The sequence below is a fragment of the Protobothrops mucrosquamatus genome, unplaced genomic scaffold (genome assembly GCF_001527695.2).
Source record: "Protobothrops mucrosquamatus isolate PMUCROS unplaced genomic scaffold, P.Mucros_1.0 scaffold_35, whole genome shotgun sequence".
In the NCBI taxonomy this organism is placed as follows: Eukaryota; Metazoa; Chordata; class Lepidosauria; order Squamata; family Viperidae; genus Protobothrops; species Protobothrops mucrosquamatus.
The window spans coordinates 567,875-593,909 of record NW_015386111.1 but is presented as its reverse complement, the minus strand read 5'-3'; the positions used below and the strand labels follow the sequence as shown (position 1 = coordinate 593,909).

General features: G+C 34.7%; 1 protein-coding gene across 1 annotated transcript in view; it reads left to right on the top strand.

Moving 5' to 3' along the window:
* DOCK9 (dedicator of cytokinesis 9) overlaps positions 1 to 26,035 on the top strand; it is a 92,746-nt gene that overhangs the window by 60,704 nt on the left and 6,007 nt on the right. Inside the window, exons 38-50 of the mRNA XM_015810146.1 lie at positions 1,333 to 1,469; positions 9,815 to 9,930; positions 10,902 to 11,039; positions 11,851 to 12,033; positions 12,913 to 13,026; positions 13,949 to 14,164; positions 14,489 to 14,546; positions 17,292 to 17,398; positions 18,641 to 18,763; positions 20,907 to 21,020; positions 22,686 to 22,832; positions 23,143 to 23,353; positions 25,424 to 25,614. Coding sequence (XP_015665632.1) covers positions 1,333 to 1,469; positions 9,815 to 9,930; positions 10,902 to 11,039; positions 11,851 to 12,033; positions 12,913 to 13,026; positions 13,949 to 14,164; positions 14,489 to 14,546; positions 17,292 to 17,398; positions 18,641 to 18,763; positions 20,907 to 21,020; positions 22,686 to 22,832; positions 23,143 to 23,353; positions 25,424 to 25,614 — 1,855 coding nt within the window. The remainder of the gene's footprint in view (positions 1 to 1,332; positions 1,470 to 9,814; positions 9,931 to 10,901; positions 11,040 to 11,850; positions 12,034 to 12,912; positions 13,027 to 13,948; positions 14,165 to 14,488; positions 14,547 to 17,291; positions 17,399 to 18,640; positions 18,764 to 20,906; positions 21,021 to 22,685; positions 22,833 to 23,142; positions 23,354 to 25,423; positions 25,615 to 26,035) is intronic.

Below are 26,035 nucleotides of genomic sequence, written 5' to 3'. Positions count from 1 at the left end.
ACTTCAGATTGCAGGTGTAGACCATCCAAGAAATATGTTTGCAGTATGTTTAGGTTACCCATCATTTACAGTCTAGTATTGTAAGCCATTTTGAATATTGAGATAGGTAGCATATAAATTTAATAATAAATAAATAATTTATGGTTTCGAACACTAGAGCTTTCACCTGCAATCTTAAGTTGTAAATTCAAGATAACAGATTTGCATTCGGACTTCAGACTTCCTGATCGTGAAAATTGGGTCTGTAAATGTTAGTGCTGATAAAGTTTGGGGTGAGGACACAGTGGACTCGAATCACTGCAATTATAGCATTATCATATTGTATATTAAAATATAATGATAATTTCTGTGAATTCTAGCTAATCTTTCCCTTGATCTGTTCTTCTATTACAAAAAGGAAAAAAATAATTTATTTAATTACAGTAATTGCACAGCTATTGCACAGAAAATATCCAGACAGCATGTGATAATATTGAAATTAAAATTAAAAACATGCATGTTTCTGATTTTTGTGGGGTTGAAAGAAATTCACAAGTAAATATTAACTCTACACATTGAAATGCACCAAAGGAATGTATTAGCAAAGAAATTGCATGCAACATTTACACACCCTATAGTTAGAATAACAGAGAAGTGTGTAATTCTGGTATTGGTTTTCGTTTCTTGTCAGCTCTGGTGGTGGTACACATTAGGAGGTTAGTCTGATTGCTAACTCCGATCATTTTCTTATTTCCTTCATTTGATTGCTGGCAAGTTTAACAAAATATATGGCTCTACTCCCTTCCTGCCTGGTAAGATATAGGTGTTTGCATTTTTCACATAATTCTGCTTTAATTGCATGTGTGCTTATTAAAGACCTGTTGACTTTCCTTTAACTTTTCACAAATGTGTATGACCCACAATATATTTTAACTTTTACATGTAAACAACTCCCTGCAATGCTTGCGAAATATTTATTTGTGCTAATCAGTGCAAAACAGCTCAGGGCTGACTGACAGTTAATCCTTTTTGACTGAGTCTGGTTTTAACGACTACCGTGGCTGACTATATGAAGACCATCCAACATTTAAAAACTTTAAAAGACCATCCAACATTTCCAGTTAGGAATTAAATTGTATGGGCCACATTCTCTATATAGTGTGGGCCATATATAATTGCTTTGGCTGGCTAGATTTGTTCACATGATCATTAACTCAAAACACAATACGCTACTTTGAATTTTCATTCTCTAGTGGAATTTTTTGCTTGAGCTGCTTAACTAACTCTCTCCCTCTCATGCTGCAGTGCAACATGTTTAACTTTTGCTTCTGTCCAATTTCACTCATCTTGCAGGAACCAGGAGGGGTTGGGACCCATAGTTCATGATCGAAAATCTCAGACATTGCCTGTTTCCCGTAACAGAACAGGGATGATGCATGCCAGATTACAGCAGCTGAGCAGCCTGGATAACTCTCTCTCATTTAGCCACAGTAAGTTCCATGACATCATAACAGCTGAAATCTCATCTGGTACCACAACACCAGGGCAGGTCAAAACCCACACCAGAGCATGTCATGGACTTTAGTTTTCTAGATCAAACCAAAACATGAATCTGCTCACTGGACAGCAGTAACATCAAATGCAAACACAATGTTAAACATGGTTGACATACATACATATCAAAATACTCTTTACAGATGTGAAAATTATGCATTTACATTCTGTGGTGTTCACCTTGAAAGCTTTTTATTGTGTCCAATGCTGCTGGGAATTGTGTCAGTTTACAGTTTGTCCTCTTAAAATGGGGAAATGTGCTTAGTTGATTATGTGACCATGTTTTGACATAAAGTTTAAGAGAAACCTTTTGCAGTAGTTTGAAAATACTATGAAAATGTAAAGTCCATGATTTAGTTTGGATGTGAAGAAGCACACAGTAATTAAGTGACTTTTTCTGTGTTTTCAGTGTGAGAAAAATATCAAGTTTGCTTGGAATTTCTGTAGACAATGGTAAGAAAATGAGGTTCCAGTCAGATTTTGTTGAAACGGCATGAAATAATCATCTCTGGAAATAATTCAATTTTATTAGTAAGAAGAGCATTCAATGGACAATTTTTAACAATAGAAAATATCAGGTTAAGAACAGGCAGCTTGCTGAAATAACATATGCATATATGCACATAGACATCCAAACTTACACACTCATATTCCTGTCATATTCACTTTCGGGGTATACAGCACTGAGCAGAGTATTAACAACAGGAAGAAATAGTAAATAAAGAAATTAAAACCCAGAGTTTAGAAAAAGAAAAGGAGACCTTATTAAAAGTGGCTTATACCAAGACTGTTTGCTAGATTTTTCCATATCTATCTATCATTGTAAACTATCCTCGCTTTCACTATGAACCCATACTGCTTTTATTATTCAAACTTCTCATTAAAATTTATTAAAATTTAATTTTTAAAGTTTTTCTAAACCTAAAATTTTAGTTTTAGTTTTAATTAAATCTTCTGACTAAAATAAAACATCAAGTCAAGATCAGGCAACTTGCTGAAATAATGTATGTATATATACTCATAGACACACACAAATATAAATCATATATTTCTGTCACTATTCCCTCTTAGAGTGCACAGCATTGAGCAAAATATAGAAACAGAGGAAGAAATAGAAAATAAAAGAAATTAAAGGCCAGGATGTAGAAAAAGAAAATGAAACCTAGCTAAAAATGACTTACATCCTTTGATAGTTTTTTTCATATCTATCTATTCTTATCCTTGCTTTCACTATGTCCATGTCCTGCTTTTATTCTTCAAACTTCTTACTGAAATTGCTTTGAGGATTTCTATCAAAATCTACCTTTCTTAGTTTTCTTTTTCCTTTCCATCCATTCATACATTTCTTCTGCAATTTGATCATTCTTTCTGCATGACCAAATCATATGTATATACTCTTCGTAATGGTCCACATTATTTCTGAGTGGAATGATATACCATAGGGCAGACACTATAACAAATAAAGCACATTTGCTGGATCCCATTAGATCAGAGTTCCCCAACCTTTTTTACTTTGTGGACCGGCGGGGGGGATGTTTCCATGCAAGCAATAGGCAAGCGCACATGCACAGCTCCACTTGGGGGCGCATCCCCCACCACTTCAATAGCCCAGTTTCGAAAGTCTCGAAGCCCGGTAGTGGGCCATGGCCTGGGGGTTGGGGACCCCTGCATTAGATGACTCTGCTTTAAGCAAGGGACTTGGAGCATGCCTACTCTGTCAGTTCTGGCAGGATTAGCAGAAACAATTGGAGGCAGGGGATCGCTCAAATAACTCAACACTATGCCAATCAGGGCTTTATAGGTGACACACTGCTCTTGAATTGCAGCCGGAACATAACTCATAGAGCACAGCTCATAGAGCAGAGATATCACAATACAGCTCATAGAGCAGAGATATCACAATAATGTACTCTAGAACATCTCAAACTGGCCACACCACTGCATTCTGGACCACTTGGGCACAATTGGCACACAAGATTGATCTGGGCAAAGACCTTCCTAGCCACAGCTGCCACCTGCTCCTCATAGGAGCCATGCATCTAAGAGGATTCCCTAAATTGCACAGAGAGTCAGTGGGAATATTACCATCCCATTAAAAAAAAGATATATGGATCTCTATGGATGCAGGAGGCCTCAAAGCCTATAGCTATTTATTCCTGTCTTGGTTGAGATGCAGCCTCCTCATTCAGACCCTCACAACTTCTAAACATTGGGAAATAAACTCAGTGGCTTCACTGAGTTGCAACAGAAGAGAATGTATGTTGCTCAGGTTTGAATTGTAGAGTCCTTGATGCTTTCTGAGCTTGGTTATTTGCTTGTTGACATTTCATTACCCAACTAGGTAACATCATCAGTGCCAACAGCAATGACTATTCTAAAACATCTGCAAACAAATAACCAAGTTCAGAGTTTACTTAATTTGCCTGAAACAGAGGTATGCAATTGAATGCATCAGAATATTGTTCTACTTGATGATTTCACTGAAAGTTTCATGTGGATGTTGAAAAGGAGGGCAAGACAGTTGAGCCTAATGGTAACTGCAGAGAGTATTGGAAAGCATTGGAAAGGACTTGGAGGTCTTCTAGTCCAATCCCCTGCTAAAGCAGGAAACCCTATACCGTTTCAGACAAATGGTTGTCCAATCTCTTAAAAACCTATGGCTACATCTCTCCCTACTGTTACCAACACCAATTGGAACCAATCTCAAAAGAAGAAAACTATCAAAAACATAACTAGAAATGACATGGATCTCAACTACAGGTAGCTGAACTCATAGTCTTAAAACTCATCAGGCCAAACTCGTCCGCAGTAACCAAACAAGACTATGCCTCAGTCAGCTCCATAGGACTTTATGTGTGAGAAAATCCAAGCAACTTTATTCAACAGATGCCTGGAATAGTCCTCACAATATCTCTTATGTGTTCTCTGTTTTCTTTGGCCAGGAGGAATTAGGTCACTTTAAACAAGACCATCAGAGGGTTTTTTGCAGATGAAATGAGGATGGACGAATAATTATGTTTTGCTGCTTTTATTGCCACAAGATCAGCCTTAAGAAAGGCTTTTACTATGTTTAGTTGAGTTCACACTTCATTTTCCTGCTTGGGGCATTCTAGGGATTTCTTATGCTGCTTTGTCATCCAGAATGTTTCTGAAAACCAGGAGGCACTCCAGGATACATATACACAGAGTTCTTATACATGTGTTCTATTTGAAGGCCTTTGTCATATTCTCATTCCAGGCAAAGACTAAGGCCTTAGGTGAATCGTGCACCCGAATGCTCAGAAACAACCCAAAAGTTCCTCTGAAACCCAATTACATCCATCAGGCACCTGGGATAGACTGATTGAATAGATCATTTCTCACAGTGTTGGTATGCTGCTGGAGAGAACTTCAAGATCCATAGAGAGTAATCAGACCATGACAGGAAACTTATAATAACATCCACCACTTTCAGATAGTTTGCCATCAACCCGAGACAAAAACAGGTCTTGTATATGAACCTGCTGTGAGTCAGATTTTTGGTAATTTGGACCAAGTTGAAATTCCCCTGTGCCTTACATTTGGGAACTTCATCAAGCAGCTCAGGTAGAGAGCTGCTATGTAGGAGGGAGTCTGGTATGATCCTGGAGCCTAACTTCACAAACAGGATTTCATTTACAGTTAACTGGAGAGCAATGCTCCTGGATGCTACTACTCTCTGTCACATGACAGTTACCATACTACTGCCCCTACTTCATTTCTAACAAGGGCATTCTCCCTTTCATGCCCAACCAGGTATCACTAATACATGCCCTTTCACCAATGGTAAGGTTGTGGATGAGTGGAATTTTATTATAGACCGACCATGCATTTAACAACAGCAGCCAGAAAGTGATAGCCCCGTGGTGGCAAACCTATGACATGTGCCACAGGTGGCATGTAGAGCCCTCTCTGTGGGCACGCGCGCCTTCACCCCAGTCCTAGGCATTCAGCTGGGTTTTATAAAACCTTTTCACTTTAGGCCTCCACCACCGTGTGCAAAAAAACAAAAAAAGGTTCAATCAATCAATTTCAACTTCTTGCAGGGGATATAAAAGATCTCGCAAAGTTGGAATTGATTGATTGAACTTTTTAGTCCCACCCAGTCTGCCATTACCACCGCAGCCACATCCACCCAATGGACCATGCCCACCTAATTGGCCATGCCCACCCAGCACCCAACGATACATAAGTGGGTTTTGGGTTGCAGTTTCGGCACTCAGTCTCTAAAAGGTTCGCCATCACTGTGATAGCCCCTGAGGCTCTGATGACCAGACATTGGGCCAGAAGACAGGAGGCTGGAACACAGCATCTGTCCTAATCACCAAAACAGAGAGAAGATTCTTGACATCTATTTGTTATTCTTCACACACAAATATGCCATTTCCTTTTCATTCAACTGAACATTTTGTTTTACCATAGCCAATTCTAACATATAATAAAATCAGCAGAAGCATATTCTTAAAACAGAGATTTTTTAAAATTCTTTTTATATTGAGGGGTACTTGGACTCTCAAAACTTGGTTGTTTTCTTCAAGGGTTTCATTACCCAAACTAGGTAACTAGTTGTCTAGTTACCTAGTTTGAGTAAGCTTTGCAAGAAAACAACCACACTCAGAGAGCATCAAGGATTTCTCATTTCAACCCTGAACTACAAATATTCTCTTTTTATATTGTTATATTCTTTGGAACAGATGCTTTCTTCTCTACTGGAATGTATATGTCTTAAAATTTCCTAATTTTTCCATCTTTAGTAAACACAAGACATTGTGTTTGGGTCATCCTTTCAGAGATATTTCCTTCCCTTCCCTAAATAGAAACAGAATGACCATGGGTAGGCAAAAACCCAGTGTACGCGCAAGAGAGTCTCGGGCAGGGGTAGGAAACCTTGGCTCTTTTATGACTCGTGGACTTCAACTTCCAGAATTCCTGAGCCAGCCATGCTGAGGGGAAAGGGAGAAGTTTCCAAGCTGAGCCATGCTGGCTAAGGAATTCTGGGAGTTGAAGTCCACGAGTCATAAAAGAGCCAAGGTTGCCTACCCCTGGTCTAGGGCAACTTGCTGCGGGATAATTCAATCATTTCATCAGTTACTTTTATCATTGATGATCATATTTTCATTGAAATTATTGTAACTCTTCTATTTCTGGATTGACTTAATTTTATTATTAATGGCCATGGTTCCACTGAAATTACTTAATTTTGTATTTGTTGAATTGTCCTGGGGCAAGTTGTCCCACGGTGAGTTGGCTGCAGCAAGTTGTCCCATTCTGGAGGGAGAGACTTCCAACACCCTGCTGGCATCCTCACTGATTTTGTTTGTGGAAAGCTGCAAGGATATGTTGAAAGCCCACACAAGTTTGCAAATGCAATTGTTCTGAAGATCCTTAAAATTTCAGTTCCACAGGAGTAATGGGTTCTGGATTTTGGATGTGTTTATTAAGTACCATATAAAGTACCTTGCTTCAAAATTATTGCCTAATGATGCACAGTTTCAACTAATTAAAGGTTACAAATAGAGAGGAGACTTTTGGTAGTATACAGATGTTAGCAAGATACACAGTTCATCTGATTTTGTGCCATTATATGCAACTTGTTATTTTATTCACCTCATTTTCTTTGTCAAACATTTTCTTTTTCTTCAGTACATTAATTGTGTTCTAATCTGCTAACTTTCACTGCAAATTGTTGTGGTTCACAACAATTGTGAACCACAGGCATCTGTACAAACATATACATTCACATCCTACTGTCATTGTAGACATCCTTAAACACTTAGTCATAGATATAAACCACTAAAGGGACATCATTGTTCAACTGTTTAGTAAGCAGTCCAATTATTCTTACACTTGCATAATTACTGTTGTACACTGCTCTGATCATATTCGGCAATCAATTTTCAACACTTTTTGAACAAAATATTCTATAATTCAAGTGTCATTCCTTTATCATGCATTTTAATGACAAATTAAATGATATTACAATAAACTTTCATTTACATATGTCTCAATGACCTAATGATCCACTTTTGTTATTACTAAACAGTGATGTGTTCCATATTCAAAGCTTTTCATTACACCATATACTTCAGTGATTATTTTCAATCTTTCATAAAAATCAACATATTAGGTTTATATGTTATATTATCATGCTTTTTCTTTCAGTTTCAAAATATATAACTCATCTATATTTTTGTTTATTTATTTATTTATTTCTTTTAACATGTCTCCAAAGATAAAATACAAAACAAAAAGAAAAAAACCCTAACATCTGACACCAAGAGCAAAACACCATGTGTTCAAAAACAAAACAAAACAAAACACCCCAAATATCAAATATATCTAAAATCCACCTCGTATATGTATGTGTATATGTATGTTTATATGTATGTGTATATATATATATGTATGTGTGTGTGTGTGTGTGTGTGTGTGTGTGTGTATGTATGTATGTATTACCTTGAGTGCTTTTTGATGCACCCTGTCGACCCAAATATGGGAGAAAGGTATGTATGTATGTATGTATGTATGTACGTGTGTACGTGTGTACAGAAACAGTCAACAGGTAATCCCAAAGATAAAACTAATCTTCAAATCCCTCTGTTAACCATCTGTTATGTATTTAACACATAGAAAGTCCACAAATGGCTTCCGTCTCTTGTAAACTTGTCTAATCCATTGTCTCTAATCAAAGCAGTTAATTTTGCCATCTCTGCTAATTGTCACTTTTAAAATCCATTCTTCAATATTCGCTGTCCTCTTTTCCTTCTAATGCTTACCATAAACAATCCTTTCAGCGGTCACCATGTTAAGAAACAGTGTCCCATACTGTTTTTATTGGTTTATCCATACTACCTAGAAAAAAAGGCTTCAGGTTTCATTAATATTTGTATTTGAAATTAATGTATTTATTTCGTTTCACATTTTATGTTCTTTACCTTCCTTTTTTTCAACAATCCAAAATGTAATTTTTCATGTAGTATGGATATCATCAAACCATAGTTTTTGATGAACGAAGGTTTCACACAATACCTGTAATAATATCAAGTAGGAATAAACTTCACTGCTGTCTGTTTCTTTGTACTTAAGCCTTTCTCTGTTCCTAAAAGGGAAAAATGCAGAGGGAGATAGCAAACAGGAGCAGTACCATATTTTTTTTTCTGGATGGATCCTATGGAAGCAACTCTATGACTAGGACAGAATCCAGAACCTTGTTGTGTCTGATTCTCTTTAAAAATGCCAAATATAATCACATGGCTCATAAAAAGGCTTACTTTTTGTGTTTGCCAACTTGGAGAATTGCATTTTTTCTTTTATTTTTATATGCATATTAATTGAATAAACTATGTTGTTAATCTGTGCTATATTTTACTTGTTTATTTCAGTATCTTAATAAAGTATTAGTATTCTGTGGCCATTAAGTTCAAGTGCAGTAATGAGTAAATAAATCTATGAATGAATTGATTTGGTCTATTGAATTTATAATATAGGAACTCATTTCATAAATTGCTTTGATGATATATAAGGCAATAACTTTAACTTTGTAAAAAAAAAAACCCAAGGTAATTCTTAATCATTAGATGTTTAGGCATGAAACCAGTATCTCCCTCAGGCCAGAATTGCTCAAACTCTGTTGCAGCTCAATTGCTAATATTTCCCAAGACAATAAAACAACTCTTCTTTCATTTTATCTTTAATATAATTAAATATATTTAAATATTTGAAGTAAAATTGTTTATCTTCAGAAGCTTCTTAATAACACTAATAAATTTAATTTAATAAAATTTTAAAACTTTCTTCTAAAGGCGACTGTCTCTTGTTGTCTAAAAATTATGCTGTGAGCAGCAAAAAGATTTTTGTATATAAACAAATAAATATTGAATCTTCAACTCTTATCCACTCTTCATTTTCTAGTTAAATAAAAAAGAAAAGACAAGCCACAGATTTAGAAATATCCCTATGGGCCTATTTGAGTATTGGTCATAATTTTTGAGAACATTTTCTGATAGATATAAAACTCAAAGTAATCTAGAATTATTAATAGATATATTACTGTTTAGGGAACTATAAATACATTGCTCCCTTTAGTATTAAATTTCTCTGGAAAATATGGAAATAAAGGTAAATGGATGTTATATGCATTATATTACCTGCATTATCTTGTTAATTTTACTACTTATACCTCCAGCTCTATTATTCTGTAACATAAATACCACTTAATTGAAATAAAATTGTTCCAAATAAAAGCTACGTCAAATTTATGCAGGTTATGGCCATTCAGAAGCAGATGTTCTTCACCAATCCTTACTTGAAGCCAATATTGCCACTGAAGTGGGTCTTACGATTCTGAATACTTTATCTTTGTTCACAGTGGCATTTAAGGTATGTTTTAGATATGTACAATTGTGTACTAATTTTTTCCCTAAAAAAATTAAAAACAGTATTTTATAGATAGAAATATTTCTGCTCCAGAACTTTCTTTTACAATTGTGTTTAGGTTTCCTTGCTGGTATTCCTAAAGGTCTTGTTTCTGTGTTATACCATGTAATATTTTAAAGCCTGTGGATGTTGAAGATCCTCTCGAAGATCCGATAAAAATCACACTGTTAACTGAAATTTTAGCAATTAATGTATTAATCAACGCTTCTATTTATTAATATAATTACCACTACTAACTGCTTTGAAGAATGTTGGCTATGTGCACTGGCACATAGTAAGTCAAATTGCTATTCAGACAGACAAATCAAAGCTAGTACTGGGTACACACAAGCTGATATACAGGTAGTCCTTGACTTACAACAATTTAACAACCATTTGAAGTAATGATAGCGATGAAAAAAGTTATTTACAACCCGCAGTCCTTGCATTTATAACCATTGCAGCATTCCTGTGGTCCTGTGATCATAATTTGGGTGCTTTACAATGTTCTCAATATCCTAAAATCATGTGATTGCCACTGGAAACCAGGGGACTTCTGACAAGCAAAGTCAATGATAGAAGACAAATTCACCTAACAACTTCAGCAAAAAGGTTGCAAAATTGAGCATGACTCATTTAACAACTGCATTGTTTAGCAACAGAAGTTCTGCTCCCAATTTTGGTTGTAAGTCAAGGACAGTCTGAACACTCCTCTGGATCTAGTCAGAAATAAAGTTTTTGAAAATGTTACGATAATATATCAGTATTTTGTTAATCAGGATATTGCAAAGTTGGCTTATGGTGGTAATTAAGAATTTATGAAATAGTTTTGTATGCAGATCTTTGTGAAGATAATTGATTAGCAGATCTCTATATAGATGCCTTAATGTAAATAATTCCAATTTTTTAAAAATACACATATTCTTAATTTTAAGAATCAGTTGCTGAAGGATGATGGTCATAATCCTCTGATGAAAAAAGTATTTGATGTATACATTTGCTTTCTACAAAAGAATCAGTCAGAAACAGCTTTAAAAAATGTTTTCAATGCTTTAAGGACATTAATTTTTAAGGTAAGTCATTTGAATTTTATTTCCTTGATAATGTATATTAGATTGCTGTATGATTTCACCTTTTATTTATTTCTCTAAATGTTAGGAATCAGTTCAGTGTTTTTCCTCATATCATAGATCTACATGTTAAATCAAAAGATACTTCTGTTCCAGATGTCAAGTTCTGTCTTTTAGATGGCAGAATAACCAGACCCAGATTGTTGGGGGAAGTATGCAAATAATGTTTCTACCTTGTGAGCCATCTAGAGACTGCTGCAAAGTTCTATGGCAGTGATGGCGAACCCAAAACCCACTTATGCATCATCGGGTGCCGGGTGGGTGTGGCCCAATGGGTGGGCGTGACTACGGTGGTAACAACAGACTGGGTGGGACTAAAAAGTTCAATCAATCAATTCCAACTTTGCAAGATCTTTTTTTTTCTCACGAGAAGTTGAAATTGATTGATTGATTGAACTTTTTTTTTTTTACACGGCAACGGAGGCCTAAAGCAAAAAGCTTTTATAAAACCCAGCTGAAGGCCTAGGACTGGAGCGATGGCGCGCGTGCCCACAGAGAGGGCTCTGAGTGCCGCCTCCGGCACCCGTGCCATAGGTTCGCCACCACTGTTCTATGGGATGATATATAAGCCTAAATGCTAAACGCTAATTAATTTCTCTTCTGTTTAATGTTCCACATTTTTATTTTCTCAACTTTAGTAAACGTGAAAGTCCATTTAGAAATATAAAACATGTTATTTTGATTGAGATTTGATTTCATTCTAGTTTTATTAAATTGGTCTTAACAGAATAAATGTTTTTTTTCTGCTCTACAGTTCCCTTCTACATTTTATGAAGGGCGAGCTGATATGTGTTCTTCACTATGCTGTGAAATTTTAAAGTGCTGCAATTCCAAACTAAGTTCAATTCGAACTGAAGCGTCACAGCTCCTTTATTTCTTAATGAAGAATAATTTTGATTATACTAAAAAGAGATCATTTGTAAGGACACATTTACAGGTTAGTATAGTGTGTTGTTTCACTTGTTTCATAAAGAAAAAACAAAAAAAACGTTTATCTTTAAATTTCTGAAGATTTTAAACTGAGTTTATCTTTACTAAAGTACATACAACAAATGGAGATAATGCATAGATCTATACATAAAAACAGACACACTTTCTATCACATGTTGCTCTGTTATATACAGCAAATACTGAAGGGTAATCCTTAATCAAGCACTAAGTTTTATATTTACATCATTCTTTGTAAAAATTTGGGGTAATTTTGATACTTAGTTTGCTAACTGACATTCAGTTTGCAGAATAGATTTTATGTGGTATAGCATAGGCTACCTTACTTGATTCTTTAGTGATCATGCAATTTCTTTTTCAAGATTGCAGAGGTTTTTGGGAGAATGGAAGGGAGGCTTTGCATTATGATATTTCATTGCAGGAAACCCAACTTTGATATTTGGCATTCACCATTTATAGTCAGATATATTCAGGCCAGGATCTTACTTAGCTTTACTTCATGTATATTTTTAATTTCTTGCATATCATTTGGAAAATCAATTTATTTTATCTATTTTTAAATTCTGTCTTTAAATTGTAATTTCCGTAAGTAAGATTCGATATGACTTGATAATGTGGCAATGATATTTGCAAAAATAAATGTTAAATAGCAGGAAAAAATAAATGCCCTACTTTCTGGTACGAATATTTCTTTGAAAGCAGTTGCTGTTGGCTGAAATTGCTTTAAAAGCAATATTTGTATGGAAAATTATGGTTGCTAATTTAAATTTTACTGTATGCTTTCATGCTGAAGTTATAAGATGAATTACAAATTCTTGAATTTTGGATATTGATGAGTAATCAAAATTGTGCTTTTGCATCTTAATAGGTTATCATTTCTGTGAGTCAGCTGATTGCAGATGTTGCTGGAATTGGAGGAACAAGATTTCAGCAGTCCCTTTCCATTATTAATAACTGTGCAAACAGTGACAAATATATTAAGGTTTGTAAAATGTGGAATGTAGAATTTTTCAATTGACATTACTTAGGTACTTGGAACTTGCAAACTGCTATTGGAAGTTTATTCCCCTTTATCCAGATGGTTGCACTTCTTCTTACTGGCTTGCTTTAGTCTAAGCTTCTTGTATTTGAGGGGAAGCAACACACTAAGACTTCTAGAAATGTAAATTTGTTTATATCAATTACTATATATCAGCTTGAACAACAGCAGTGCAGTCAGTTTTACTACATCCTATGGACTCCAAAACTACTTTGCATATGGAAATTCAGTCTTACTGAGAAAAATTTACCATATTGACAAAGTTAATCTTTGACATTTGGAGCCTTAAATATCTCCAACAGTGAGAAAATTCAAAAATAAATTTGTTCTTGTCAAGGTTCCGTTTCATCATTCTTTACATTTCACAGTCTCATCCCTTGAAGTCTGATACTGAATATGGACTGTTGGCTGAAATTTCAGTGCTGCAAATGCCTGACTCTCTGTAACTCTGATAAAGATTTGTGAACCAATTTATAGTAAATGAACTTACAACTCTGATTATTTAATGCAGGAGTCTCTATAGACTGTGAAATCCACAATGTTAGCTAAGAAGTCAAAGAGAGGTTTTACATGAAATCCCTTAAATGTATTTAGAATATCTGCATGTTGAATTTCTAGTACTGCAGAGTTCTGAATCATGCAAAGAGTTGTTTTCTTCAGAGTACAACTTAACACATGCAAGTTGAATAGAGTATGGAGTGGAACCAGCATTTTCACCCAGCTTCCCTCTGCTTTTCATCTATATGCATTCAGGCAAATGCCTAAAGATGATTTTTATCTATATTGGATGTGTACATTGCAGTTTACTCATCTTTTGTGGCCCTTGTTTGTGCTCATATTATTTATCATATTATTTCAATTACAGCACACTACCTTTCCTTCTGATGTAAAAGATTTGACCAAACGCATCCGTACAGTCCTAATGGCTACTGCACAAATGAAAGAACATGAAAATGATCCAGAAATGCTAGTGGATCTTCAGTATAGTCTGGCCAAGTCTTACGCTAGTACGCCTGAGCTCAGGAAAACCTGGTTGGATAGCATGGCAAAAATTCATGTTAAAAATGGAGATTTTTCAGAGGTAAGCCAAAAGAAAATATCTTAAAGTGATCTCATAGTTCTGTTTCATAATTTTTTAAAAAGTTGAAGTAATTAAATCTTTTTTTAAATAAGAATGTTAAAATGTGGGAAGCTTCATTTCAGTTTAAGAAGAAAGTTGCATTATCTATATACTTGCCTTTGAAGAACATAAAACAAACTTTTATCTACGGAAATAGTGTTTTTTTTTCTGAAATAAGTTCCTGAACAAATAAATAGCTTAGTGCTAAACATCATTTGCCTCTTCCGTTACTTGAATCTTACAATCCTGAATTTATCATTATTGTCCTTTCTTTTCATAATCTAGGCAGCAATATGCTATGTTCATGTAGCAGCTTTGGTGGCTGAATACCTTCTACGGAAAGGTATGCATCGTTATTTTTGGGCAGTAAAATATTTTAAAATATATTAAAAATAATACAGAATGTTAGTTTATTATATTCATGGCAGCCTTTTCAAAAAACCTAGGAAATGTTATTTTTAAAATACATAGTATCCATAGGAAATGAGTTGACTTCATACTTCGGCACCCAGGTTATCATGTAGTGTAATAAATAAATCTATAATAATAATAATAGTAAAGTTGGAAGGGACCTTGGAGGTCATCTAGTCCAACCCCCTGCTTAGGCAGGAAACCCTATACCATTTCAGACAAATGGCTGTCCAGTCTCTTCTTAAAAACTTCCAGTGTTGGAGCATTCACCACTTCTGGAGGCAGGTTGTTCCACTGGTTAATTGTTCTGTCAGGAAGTTTCTCCTTGGTTCTAGGTTGCTTCTCTCCTTGATTAGTTTCCACCCGTGGCTTCTTGTCCTGCCTTCAGGCGCTTTGGAAAATAGCTTCATTCCCTCTTCTTTGTGGCAGCCCCTGAGATGTTGGAACACTGCTATCATGTCCCCCCTCGTCCTTCTCTTCATTAAACTAGACATACCCAATTCCAGCAGCCGTTCCTTATATGCTTTGGCCTCCAGTCCCCTAATCATCTGAAACACTTAAGGCTACATAGAAAAAAAACAAAATAAAAATCAGTTCTTTCTGTAAAACACACTTTTCTATTTCAGTTATATAAGATGCCCTTTGAAATGTGGTAATATTATTTTTCCTATTTAGAATGAGGGTAGAAAATATTGACTGCAAGTCATCAGATAGCTAAATCGCTCTACACAGCATCCTAAAGAATCTAGTGAGGATTAGTGATTTTTGAGACATTGCCACATTTCCATATGTAAAAACCTAGGCTGTGTATTCCCTGAGAAGCCTATACAGATAGTCCTCAACTTACGACCACAATTGAGCCCAACATTTATGTTGTTAAATGAGAAATTTGTTAAGTGAGTTTTGCCTCATTTTAGAACTTTTTTTTACCACATTTGTTAAGTGAATCACTGCAGTGGTTAAATTAGTAACATGGTTGTTAAGTGAATCTGGTTTCTCCACTGACTTTGCTTGTCAGAAGGTTGCAAATGGGGATCACATGACTCCTGAACATTGCAACCGTCATAAATATGAGTCTGTTGTGAAGCATCCGAATGTAAATCAAGTGACTATGGGATGCTGCAACAGTCATAAGTGTAAAAAAGGGTCATAAGTCCCTATTTTCAATGCCATTGTAACTTTGAACGGTCACTAAATGACTGTTGTAAGTCGAGGACTACCTGTATATTAAAATATTAAAATAAGAAAATATAGGTCAAAGCAGATTAGACAGCAGTTGTGGCAAAGATAATGGAGAAGTGTAGATCATAAAAGTGAGCAAGAGAGGAGAAGACTTTTTTTATTCTCCAAAATTTAATGCTTCTCTTTACTTAACTATAAAATTTAGAGGAAAATAACTGAAACTGAGGCATTATTTTCACAACTATTTTCCACATGATGCAGCCATAATGCTTAAAGCCACTCCATGATATGTCAGAGACAATTCACACAGTTCTGGCTATGACAGTAACATTATAATACCTGTATTTCTGGGTGAGCGTGAACCTTAATACTGCCCACCTACCACCCACCTCCCAAATTGCCTATCTTATAAAAGGACTTTCCATTGTTCAGTCTTAGTCTTGAAAGATCATGGACTGCTACTTAACTAGTAGGTATCCTTGTAGAATCGGCTTGAGACTCAAGACACCTTTCTGATAGGTCGGCCCTTTGCCCAAATTTCCTTGTTGCTGTTTTTGTTACCATGAATTAATTCCATGTTTCTGTTTTGTAGTCTTCAAGAACAGCAGTCAGTTGAACTGCTCATTTTTTGGAAGAAAATATTACAAATAGTTTTAATACTCCCAATATCTGATAATACTGCTTTCTCAATATATCATGACACAATTATACAAAACTCACAACTGAACTATTTACCAATAGCTATCAGACTATTTTTATTCATCTGTGGGATTTAGATTCTCTCTCTCTAATTGTTTAAGATTAATTTGTGCATTTTTCTTCATGTTTTTCCTATACGTTTAGGAATGTTTAGACAAGGTTGTAGCAGCTTCAGAGTAATCACTCCAAATATAGTTCCTAAGCTGTACATTTATTGCTAAAAACAATCATAAGTCAGGGAACTTTTTTTTAGAAAAATGCTTTGAAAATTAAAAAGAGACTCTGAAAGAGTCAGTGAAATCTTTTAAAACTCATATTTTTACAAACTATAAAACAAGCTTAAAATCCTTCACTACCAAATATAAGAAATAATGTATCATATTTCACATAGTCTAATAAATAAATCTGAAACACTTATGTCAACAAAGAAAAAACAAAACAAAAACCAGTTCTTTACTTTCTGTAAAATACACTTTTCTATTTCAGGAGTTATCTCAGATGCCCTTTAAAATAGGCCAATATTATTTTTCTATTTAGAATGAGGATAGAAAACATGTACTGCAAGTTATCACATAGCTAAATCATGCTATACAACACCCTAAAAAAATCTACTGAGGATTGGGGTCATCCCCTGCAGTGCTTAGCCCTGTTTCCCATGCCTCCTAGAAGCAGTCGCTCTTTGCAGCACCCCCACAATTCTTACCGAAATGGCGGCTGCTTGCAGAACTTTCTCTGCTGTTCTAATTGTTTAAGATTAATTTGTGCATTTTTCTTCATGTTTTTCCTATACGTTTAGGAATGTTTAGACAAGGTTGTAGCAGCTTCAGAGTAATCACTCCAAATATAGAAGAAGAGGCCTCAATGATGGAAGATGTGGGAATGCAAGGGGTTCACTTTAATGAAGTATGCAAACTTAGTTTATAGATACTTATAAGTTTTGGTTTTCTACATCTGAAATATCTGTTTTATTGACTAGCTCAAATAGAGTTGTCAAATAACATTACATTTTTAATTCATTTATTTATTACAGTTCCTAAGCTGTACATTTATTGCTAAAAACAATCATAAGTCAGGGAACTTTTTTTTAGAAAAACGCTTTGAAAATTAAAAAGAGACTCTGAAAGAGTCAGTGAAATCTTTTAAAACTCACATTTTTACAAACTATAAAACAAGCTTAAAATCCTTCACTACCAAATATAAGAAATAATGTATCATATTTCACAGTTGAGAGAATGAAACCACAAAGGAACCAAGCTAAGACTTGATGATTTTCTATCATGTTAATTTAATTAGCTGATTTGATAAGACTAATGCAACCTGTAAGAAATATGAAAATTTCACATTTCCATATTTTTAAAACTGCATATAGTTTCAAACATGATTTGCTATATTGTATTTAAAAATGTTTTAACTTAAAGCAGCTTCTGTTATATGATCTAGAAATAGTTTGTATGAATAAGTAAACATGCTACCTACATGAAAATAACGTTGATTGCCATCAACTATTCTAGAAAGATATCTGGATTTGATCTTTATGCTTATTATTTTCAGATTAAAACATTTTGCAGCATAGGGAATAATTGCTTAGCTTAGCTGATAATTATTGCACGTACTCTGCTGAGCCCATTTTTAACTCATGAACTTTACCTTATGATAATCACATGAACTCTAGACCCTATTAAAGATATGTATGTATTCTAGGAATACTGATATCAAGTTGATGATAAACCAATACGAAAGCTCACTATTAGGAATGTTATCAGTTAATTTAATAGGTAATAATTATGATTCTGCTATTCTGTTTCTAAGGGAACGGAGGTAAATGGAAAATTCTTTTAATTTACATTAAAATAAAAACATTGAATGTTATGTTCTGCATTATATTGATCAAACAAAGATCAAACTGAGTTAAAAATATAAATCAAATACATTTTGAATATTAATTGTCATTCCTGTTTGTTTCTTGAATATCGGAACAAAATTTTATTAGAATATTTGTTGTATATTGCTATTGCTTAAATATGAGATAGATAAATTCATTAATAATATAAAAATTGCATCTATAATTTTATTTTTCCTTCATAAAGATTGGTAAAGCTTAATTTCTATTAATGACAATTTGCTTGTCATCCTTTCTGTAACTAGGAAATATTGATGGAATTATTAGAACAATGTGCAGATGGTCTTTGGAAGGCTGAACGTTATGAACTGATTGCTGATATATTTAAACTTATAATTCCTGTTTATGAAAAACGAAGAGATTTTGAGGTATTAATTTATTTAATTTATTTATTTATTTATTTATTTAATCCCATTTATACCCCGCCCTTCTCCCGAGGGACTCAGGGCGGCTTACAGGTAAATAAAAACAGTACAATGCAATAGATATCTCTAAAAGCCAAATTAAAATATATATTAAATAACCTGTATTAAGTTTAATATTTTAAAATCCCTATAAAATCCCCCCCCTAGGCCAATCCCGCTTGATGGAAAAGCCATGTCTTGAGGGCACGGCGGAAGGAGGGGAGATCCGGAATAATCCGGATCTCTGGGGGGATGTTGTAGTATATTCAAAATAATGCCTAGTTCTGAGAACTAGCTGACCATGGATCAGATTTGGTTATACAGGTAGTCCTCGAGAAATGACAGGCCATTAAACAACTGTTCAAAACAATGAACTACACACCAACCTGTTTCAAAGTTATGCCAGACTTTGAAAGAACATGGGGATGCTGCAATGCCATCCCCTGCATTGCTTAGGCAATGGATTGGCTTCATAGTTGAGCACATAGTCTAATAAATAAATCTGAAACACTTATGTCAACAAAGAAAAAACAAAACAAAAACCAGTTCTTTACTTTCTGTAAAAAACACTTTTCTATTTCAGGAGTTATCTCAGATGCCCTTTAAAATAGGCCAATATTATTTTTCTATTTAGAATGAGGATAGAAAACATGTACTGCAAGTTATCACATAGCTAAATCATGCTATACAACACCCTAAAAAAATCTACTGAGGATTGGGGTCATCCCCTGCAGTGCTTACCCCTGTTTCCCATGCCTCCTAGAAGCAGTCGCTCTTTGCAGCACCCCCACAATTCTTACCGAAATGGCGGCTGCTTGCAGAACTTTCTCTGCTGTTCAGCGGTCCGCCCATTAGCTGTCCATGGGGACCCTGCAAAGCAAAGCTTCTCTGTGTCATAAAATATATGTGGGTATGTGGGTATATGCCATTTTATGTTGTCATGTTTATGTAGTGCATATTGGAGGTGGTGACCCTTTGCTAACTCTGGGAGTTGAAGACCACACATCTTAAAATGCCCAAGATTGAGAAACAATGGGCTAGACCAGGGGTAGTCAACCTTGGCTCTTTCCTGAGCCAGCTAAGCTGGCTCAGGAATTCTGGGAATTGAAGTCCACGAGTCATAAAAGAGCCAAGGTTGACTACCCCTGGACTAGACTTTTAAGTCCTAGCTGCACTCTACTTGTCTTCTGGTTGTTACTCGAGGCAGTTCATTTAACATTGTTTTGTCCTCAGACCCTAATGAGCAGAACTCCATTAGGGTTGTAACTTGGGGACTACTTGTACTTGAAGAGAAACACCAGGGCTGTACATTAGACTGGGAAGTATAAACAAAAGAAGAAAAGAGAAAAAAAAAATCCTGAAAGAAGGCAATAAAAATGGCACTTGCATATTGCTACCAATCTCCCCACCCTCCAAATGTGTGCATAGGCAATCCTTAACTGATGACCACAGTTGAGCCCAAAATTTCCATTGCTAAGCAAGACAATTGTTACGTGAGTTTTGCCCCATTTTATGACCTTTCTTGCCACAATTGTTAAATGAATCACTGCTGTCATAAAGTTAGTTGTTAAGTGAATCTGGCTTCTCTGCTTGTTAGAAGGTGATCACATGATCCCAGGAGACTGCAGTTGTCATAAATGCATGTTAGTTGCCAAGCATCCAAATTTTGGGTGTGTGCCTGTGGGGATGCCTCAATGGTCATAAGTGTGAAAAATAGTCATAAGTCACTTTTTCAGTGCCGTTGTAACTTCAAATGGTCACCAAATGAATGGTTGTAAGTTGAGGACTATCTCAACTATCAAACTCATATTAAGAGGACTATCTTTTTCTATACATCTTTATAGACTTGAGGTGATTACAGTTAATTTATTCAGTTTCTATATAGTCCTGCCTAACTTAATGAAATTGGGAACGTTGGGTTTTTCAACAGACATCACTGCTAGTAATTTAAAAAGTTAATTTAACATGAAACCCTTTTTTGTTCTATTTTAAGAAAACCTGGTTTTGAATTTTTAAAACTTAAGTAAATAATTCATTTTATTCTATTTCTAATAACCCAAATGTATTCATGTCTTTATTTACAAAAACATTTTCCATCTATTTTTAGAAGTTAGCTCATCTCTATGACACATTGCACCGGGCATATAGCAAAGTTACCGAAGTTATGCACACAGGAAAGAGATTGTTGGGAACGTATTTCAGAGTTGCCTTTTTCGGACAGGTGAGCACTCTCTGCTGTAGCCTTTGCTACAGTACCAACTAAACACCTGAAAGAATGCAATATACAGGTAGCTCTCACTTAGCAACCACAATTGAGACTGGCAACTATATCACTAAGCGATGCAGTCGCTAAATGAAACATGATATGATTGTGATGGACATCTGTCACTTCTCATTCAGTCGTTAAACAACTCACCCCAGTTGTTAAGTGAGACAACACATGAGAGTGACTTGCAATTTTACTGCCAACTTCACCAGAGAGTCTGCTTGTTGGAAGCTGGTTGTGAAGTGCACAAGTGGCAATCACATGTCTGCCGATATTCTGCGACGGTTGTAAATTCCTGCTGATTGTAAAGTGCCCAAATGTTCATTATGTCACTGCAGGGCCACTGCAATGATCATGAACATGGTTGTAAAGGATTGGTTGTAAAGTTACTTTTTCAGCACCATTGTAACTTTGAACGGTCACTAAACAACAGGGCAGTTGTTAAGCAAAGTCTACCTGTATCATAACAGCATGCTTTTAAAATCTGTTGTGTCTCTTTCTATTTGCATGTACTTTCAATTAATGTGTATAGAACTAACAATTGTATTCTGGAAAGGACAATCTTTTCATCAGTAAACTTTATGCTTTTTTCTTTTTTCTTTATGATTACTTTCTTAAGGCAGCGGTAAGTTTTCTAATAATATCAATATAAAATTATTAAACATATTACTTGGTGTTCTGATCTGGAGAAGTTTTTTTTCTCTGTTTTTATGAAAATATATAATTTCACTTGGAAAACATGTCTCTGTACTTAGGCATACTCACAAATTTAGCGTGATATATATATATTTCCTTTGCAACCAAATAAAGTAAATTGTGTATATAAATATATGTGCACATTGGAGAAAAATGTGTGTTGGTGATAGAAATTAAATTATGACAGGACTGAAACATATAACGCTCCATTTATTCTATTGTCTCTTATGACTATAGCAATACCAGTTTACAGACAGTGAAACAGATGTGGAGGTAATTACAAATATTGGTTTTTAAAGTGAGCAGTGCAGTAAAAATTACTGCATACAAGCTTAGTCTGGTGTGGATATTGTTGTCAATTTAGTCTGCATTTTAAACATTCCATGTTGTATTCCCTGCACCATTTCATTTTCAAATACAGATATTTATTTCTGTAATTTATAAAACAATAGATCGGCTTTCTAGATGAAAATACCTGTTTCACCTTCCATGGAACCTATTCAAAATAAATAAATAAATCACATGTATGTGAACAATGATGATCTATAGCATTTCCTAAAAATAAGACAGAATTCAGTTAAATTAACCCTTGATTTAAAATTAACTTGGGTTGTACTGCATGACGTGATGAAACTTCAAAATAACATAAACATTTTAAGCATGGGCTAGTGCTTTGGTATGTGAAACAGGCATACGAACAATGTTTTGAAAAAAATGTATGTTCCTGAAAACATTAACCTTAACATCACATATAATTACAACATTCACTACATAGTGGTGTGTATTCATTAATGCACTCTCACTGCTTTATATTCTTCAATATTTTTTTTCCTTCATCCTTGACATTAAAGACTGACTTTGCATTAAATATTGAATATTTATATGATCAGAATTTAACTATTCTGTGTTATTTTTTTTCTAAAGGGATTCTTTGAAGATGAGGATGGAAAAGAATATATTTACAAAGAACCTAAGCTCACATCTCTTTCAGAAATTTCCCAGAGGCTACAAAAGCTCTACTCAGATAAATTTGGATCTGAAAATGTCAGGATGATCCAGGATTCTGACAAAGTAGGACTACATATTATTTTATTAAGAACTGAAGAAGCTGTAACAAAATCTAAATATAGTAAACCTAATAAATAAATTGAACCATATCTTCTGTTGCTATTGCTTAAATAAAATAAAATAAGACTTTGGTTCAATGATTGTAATAAAGCTAGGCTGAGCTTAGTAGTACTACTGAATATGTCAAAGTTTTTATGTCAATTTTCCCACAAAATAGTATGTTTTTAGTTGTCGTGAAAGTATTACATCAAGCCTTAAAATAATAACCAATTATATATTCATAACACCATTGTATTATCTACAATTTTTGAAGGTAAATCCTAAGGATTTGGACTCAAAATATGCTTATATTCAAGTTACACATGTAGTTCCATACTTTGAAGAAAAGGAATTGCAGGAGAGAAAAACGGAGTTTGAAAGAAATCACAACATCCGGCGATTTATGTTTGAGATGCCTTTTACTCAGCTGGGTAAAAGACGAGGTGGAGTGGAAGAGCAGTGTAAACGACGCATCATTCTTACAGGTAGTGCAGAGAAAATGCAGCACTTGTTTCTCCTGTCACCCACCCGCCTCCAAACTGAACTTATTTTCTTCCCCTCAAATTTTACAGCAATCTCTTGTCTTATTAAAGGTTTGATGCGATTATGTCTTACCAACTCTCAATTCCATTTTGCAGGAAATTGGTATAGGTTTTTTTTTTCTACCAAGGATATGTAGGATTGAAACAATCATATTAACTCTATTCAGGCACTTGTATAAACTTATGAGTGTTGGAAACTAATACAGGAGATGCTGTAAACATTATTCTACTTTTATGCTGACTTTGAACTGTTTAGCTGGGAGTCCTGAAGGAAATTAGAGTCACATTCTTATAAATATGAATGTAGTTCATGTTTTATTAGGATCTTAGAGAGGCAGTGCAAACAGGGTGTAAGGAGTGAGCTAATAAGATGTGTTATTTAATAGCAACTACAATTAGTACCAATCCCCCAAGGCAAAAATCACCAGACAATGTTAGATATAATATATGCTTTAAAATACCACTTTACAATTGCAAAAGTAGGTATCATTTTATGAAAATAGTATTTTATCATCCCAATACATTCACTAAAAGTAATGCTGGGATTGATGATAGCTCTGTAGTGAGAGCATTCTGTGATAAATACAGATTACTTCTATAATGTTCTAAGCCACGACAGTGTTATTTTGAATTTTATAGTTCAGATTTTCTCTCTTTGGAAGAGGCTACCTAGGTTTCTTAAGAAGGTCTGATTCTTTAAACCAGGCATTAAAGCATCATTTGCAACAATTCTAGTGGAAAAGATTATTTTGTGTCTTTTCACATTTTTAAATCCCTTTTGATTTATGGTAATATGTCAGACATTCACATTATAAGCATGCTCGAGTCTCATTTTTTATTCATGTCCTGTCCTTTTAAACAAATGTAACCCTACAAAGAGCTGATTTTGCTACAGCACTTGGTTTTTATTGCCTCTCAATTGCCATAAGTTCAGTTACTAATATGTCAAGGCCAGCTTATATGCTGACTCATGACTACTCTTGCACCATGATTATTGATTGCTCAAGTAAGATTGGATAGCGTTAGAGATGTTTCTTTCACAGCAAGAAACCAAAACATCCTGGTTTCTTAGATGACAATCTGTAAATTGCTCTCAATTTTTACTATACTTGAACCAGCTGATTAATATAAATCAATTAATGTAGAAAAAACAATTCAAGAAATAAAAATGAAAAATTAGTGAAATGAACATCAGTAAAATCAAGAAAAATTAATTGATCAGAAAAAAGTACCATGAAGTACAAAGGATAAGGCCTACAGGAAAAAAATACACTTTAGAAGCAGTAGAATAAAAAAAATTTTAAAAAGAAATGCATATGCGTTGATAGAAGAAAGAAAAAAACAAAGCAATCTAACCTTTTAGGAAAAGTAGGATTATAATCTTCTCATGCTAGTCCTTTTGACTCAGAGTGCTGTACAATAGATTCATCTTACAATATGCAGACTAACATGGAAGGAGACTTTTTTTTATTACTTTAGTCACAGCTATTGTGACCTTAAAGGATATAATTACACCAAGAAATAATCTGGTATCCAGTATATAGCTGAAACGTTATAGGGGATTACATGATCAAGGGCATTTATATGGGCATCTGTATGATGGCATCATGATGTTTTTATAAGATCCTTTTGACATCACCATAGCTTTTTAAATGCTTTTACCTGGAGTTTCATCATTTTGCAACTGGGATCTGAAATCTAGCAGCAGCACTTTTCATGGGAAAAAAGCTAAATAAGGAGTGGATTTTTTAAAAAAGCATTACATCATTTGTTGATACTTAATTGTTATTCAGGGATAGCTGTGTTAAGGATTTTCTGCAGAGGTGACACAAAAAGAAGCACTAATTTCCAAAGTGGTGATTTTTTTTTAGAATGTGCATTTTAGGCAAAATCTACTTAGTTCCAATATAAAAAGAATTACATTAACAGTTAAAAAATAGTGTTTTGTTTTCAAAACTTTGTGATTGAAATTAACCACATACTTAATCATATTAATTATTTTTTTGTCTCTAGTTATAAATTGTTTTCCATATGTAAAAAAACGGATTCCCATAATGTATCAACAATACAAAGATTTAAATCCTATTGAGGTAGCCATTGATGAAATGAATAAAAAAAATGCAGAACTCCGGCAACTTTGTTCATCAACTGAAGTTGATATGATCAAACTTCAATTAAAGCTGCAGGGTAGTGTTAGTGTCCAGGTAAGTGCCATACATTTTTCATTCGGTATATTTCCTTTATTTTTTAACCACCAAACCATTTTCCTTCCTTTATTATTCAACATCTACTATTTATTATATTAAAATAATAACCTAAATAATCTAAATCTAATCTAAAAAAGAGGAATGGATTTGACCTGGTCTACATTGAGTTACACTGTATCTTACAATGAGATAATAAGTAGCCTTATTCAGATGGAACACATTCCATCGCTGACTATAGGGGGCGAAACTTTGGCCCCCTCAGATCGGGTCCGCAACTTGGGTGTTCTCCTGGATTCACGGTTGACATTGGACGACCAGTTGTCGGCCGTGACCAGGGGAGCGTTTTATCAGGTTCGCCTGATTCGCCAGTTGCGGCCGTTTCTGGACCGGGACGCCCTACGCACGGTCACTCATGCCC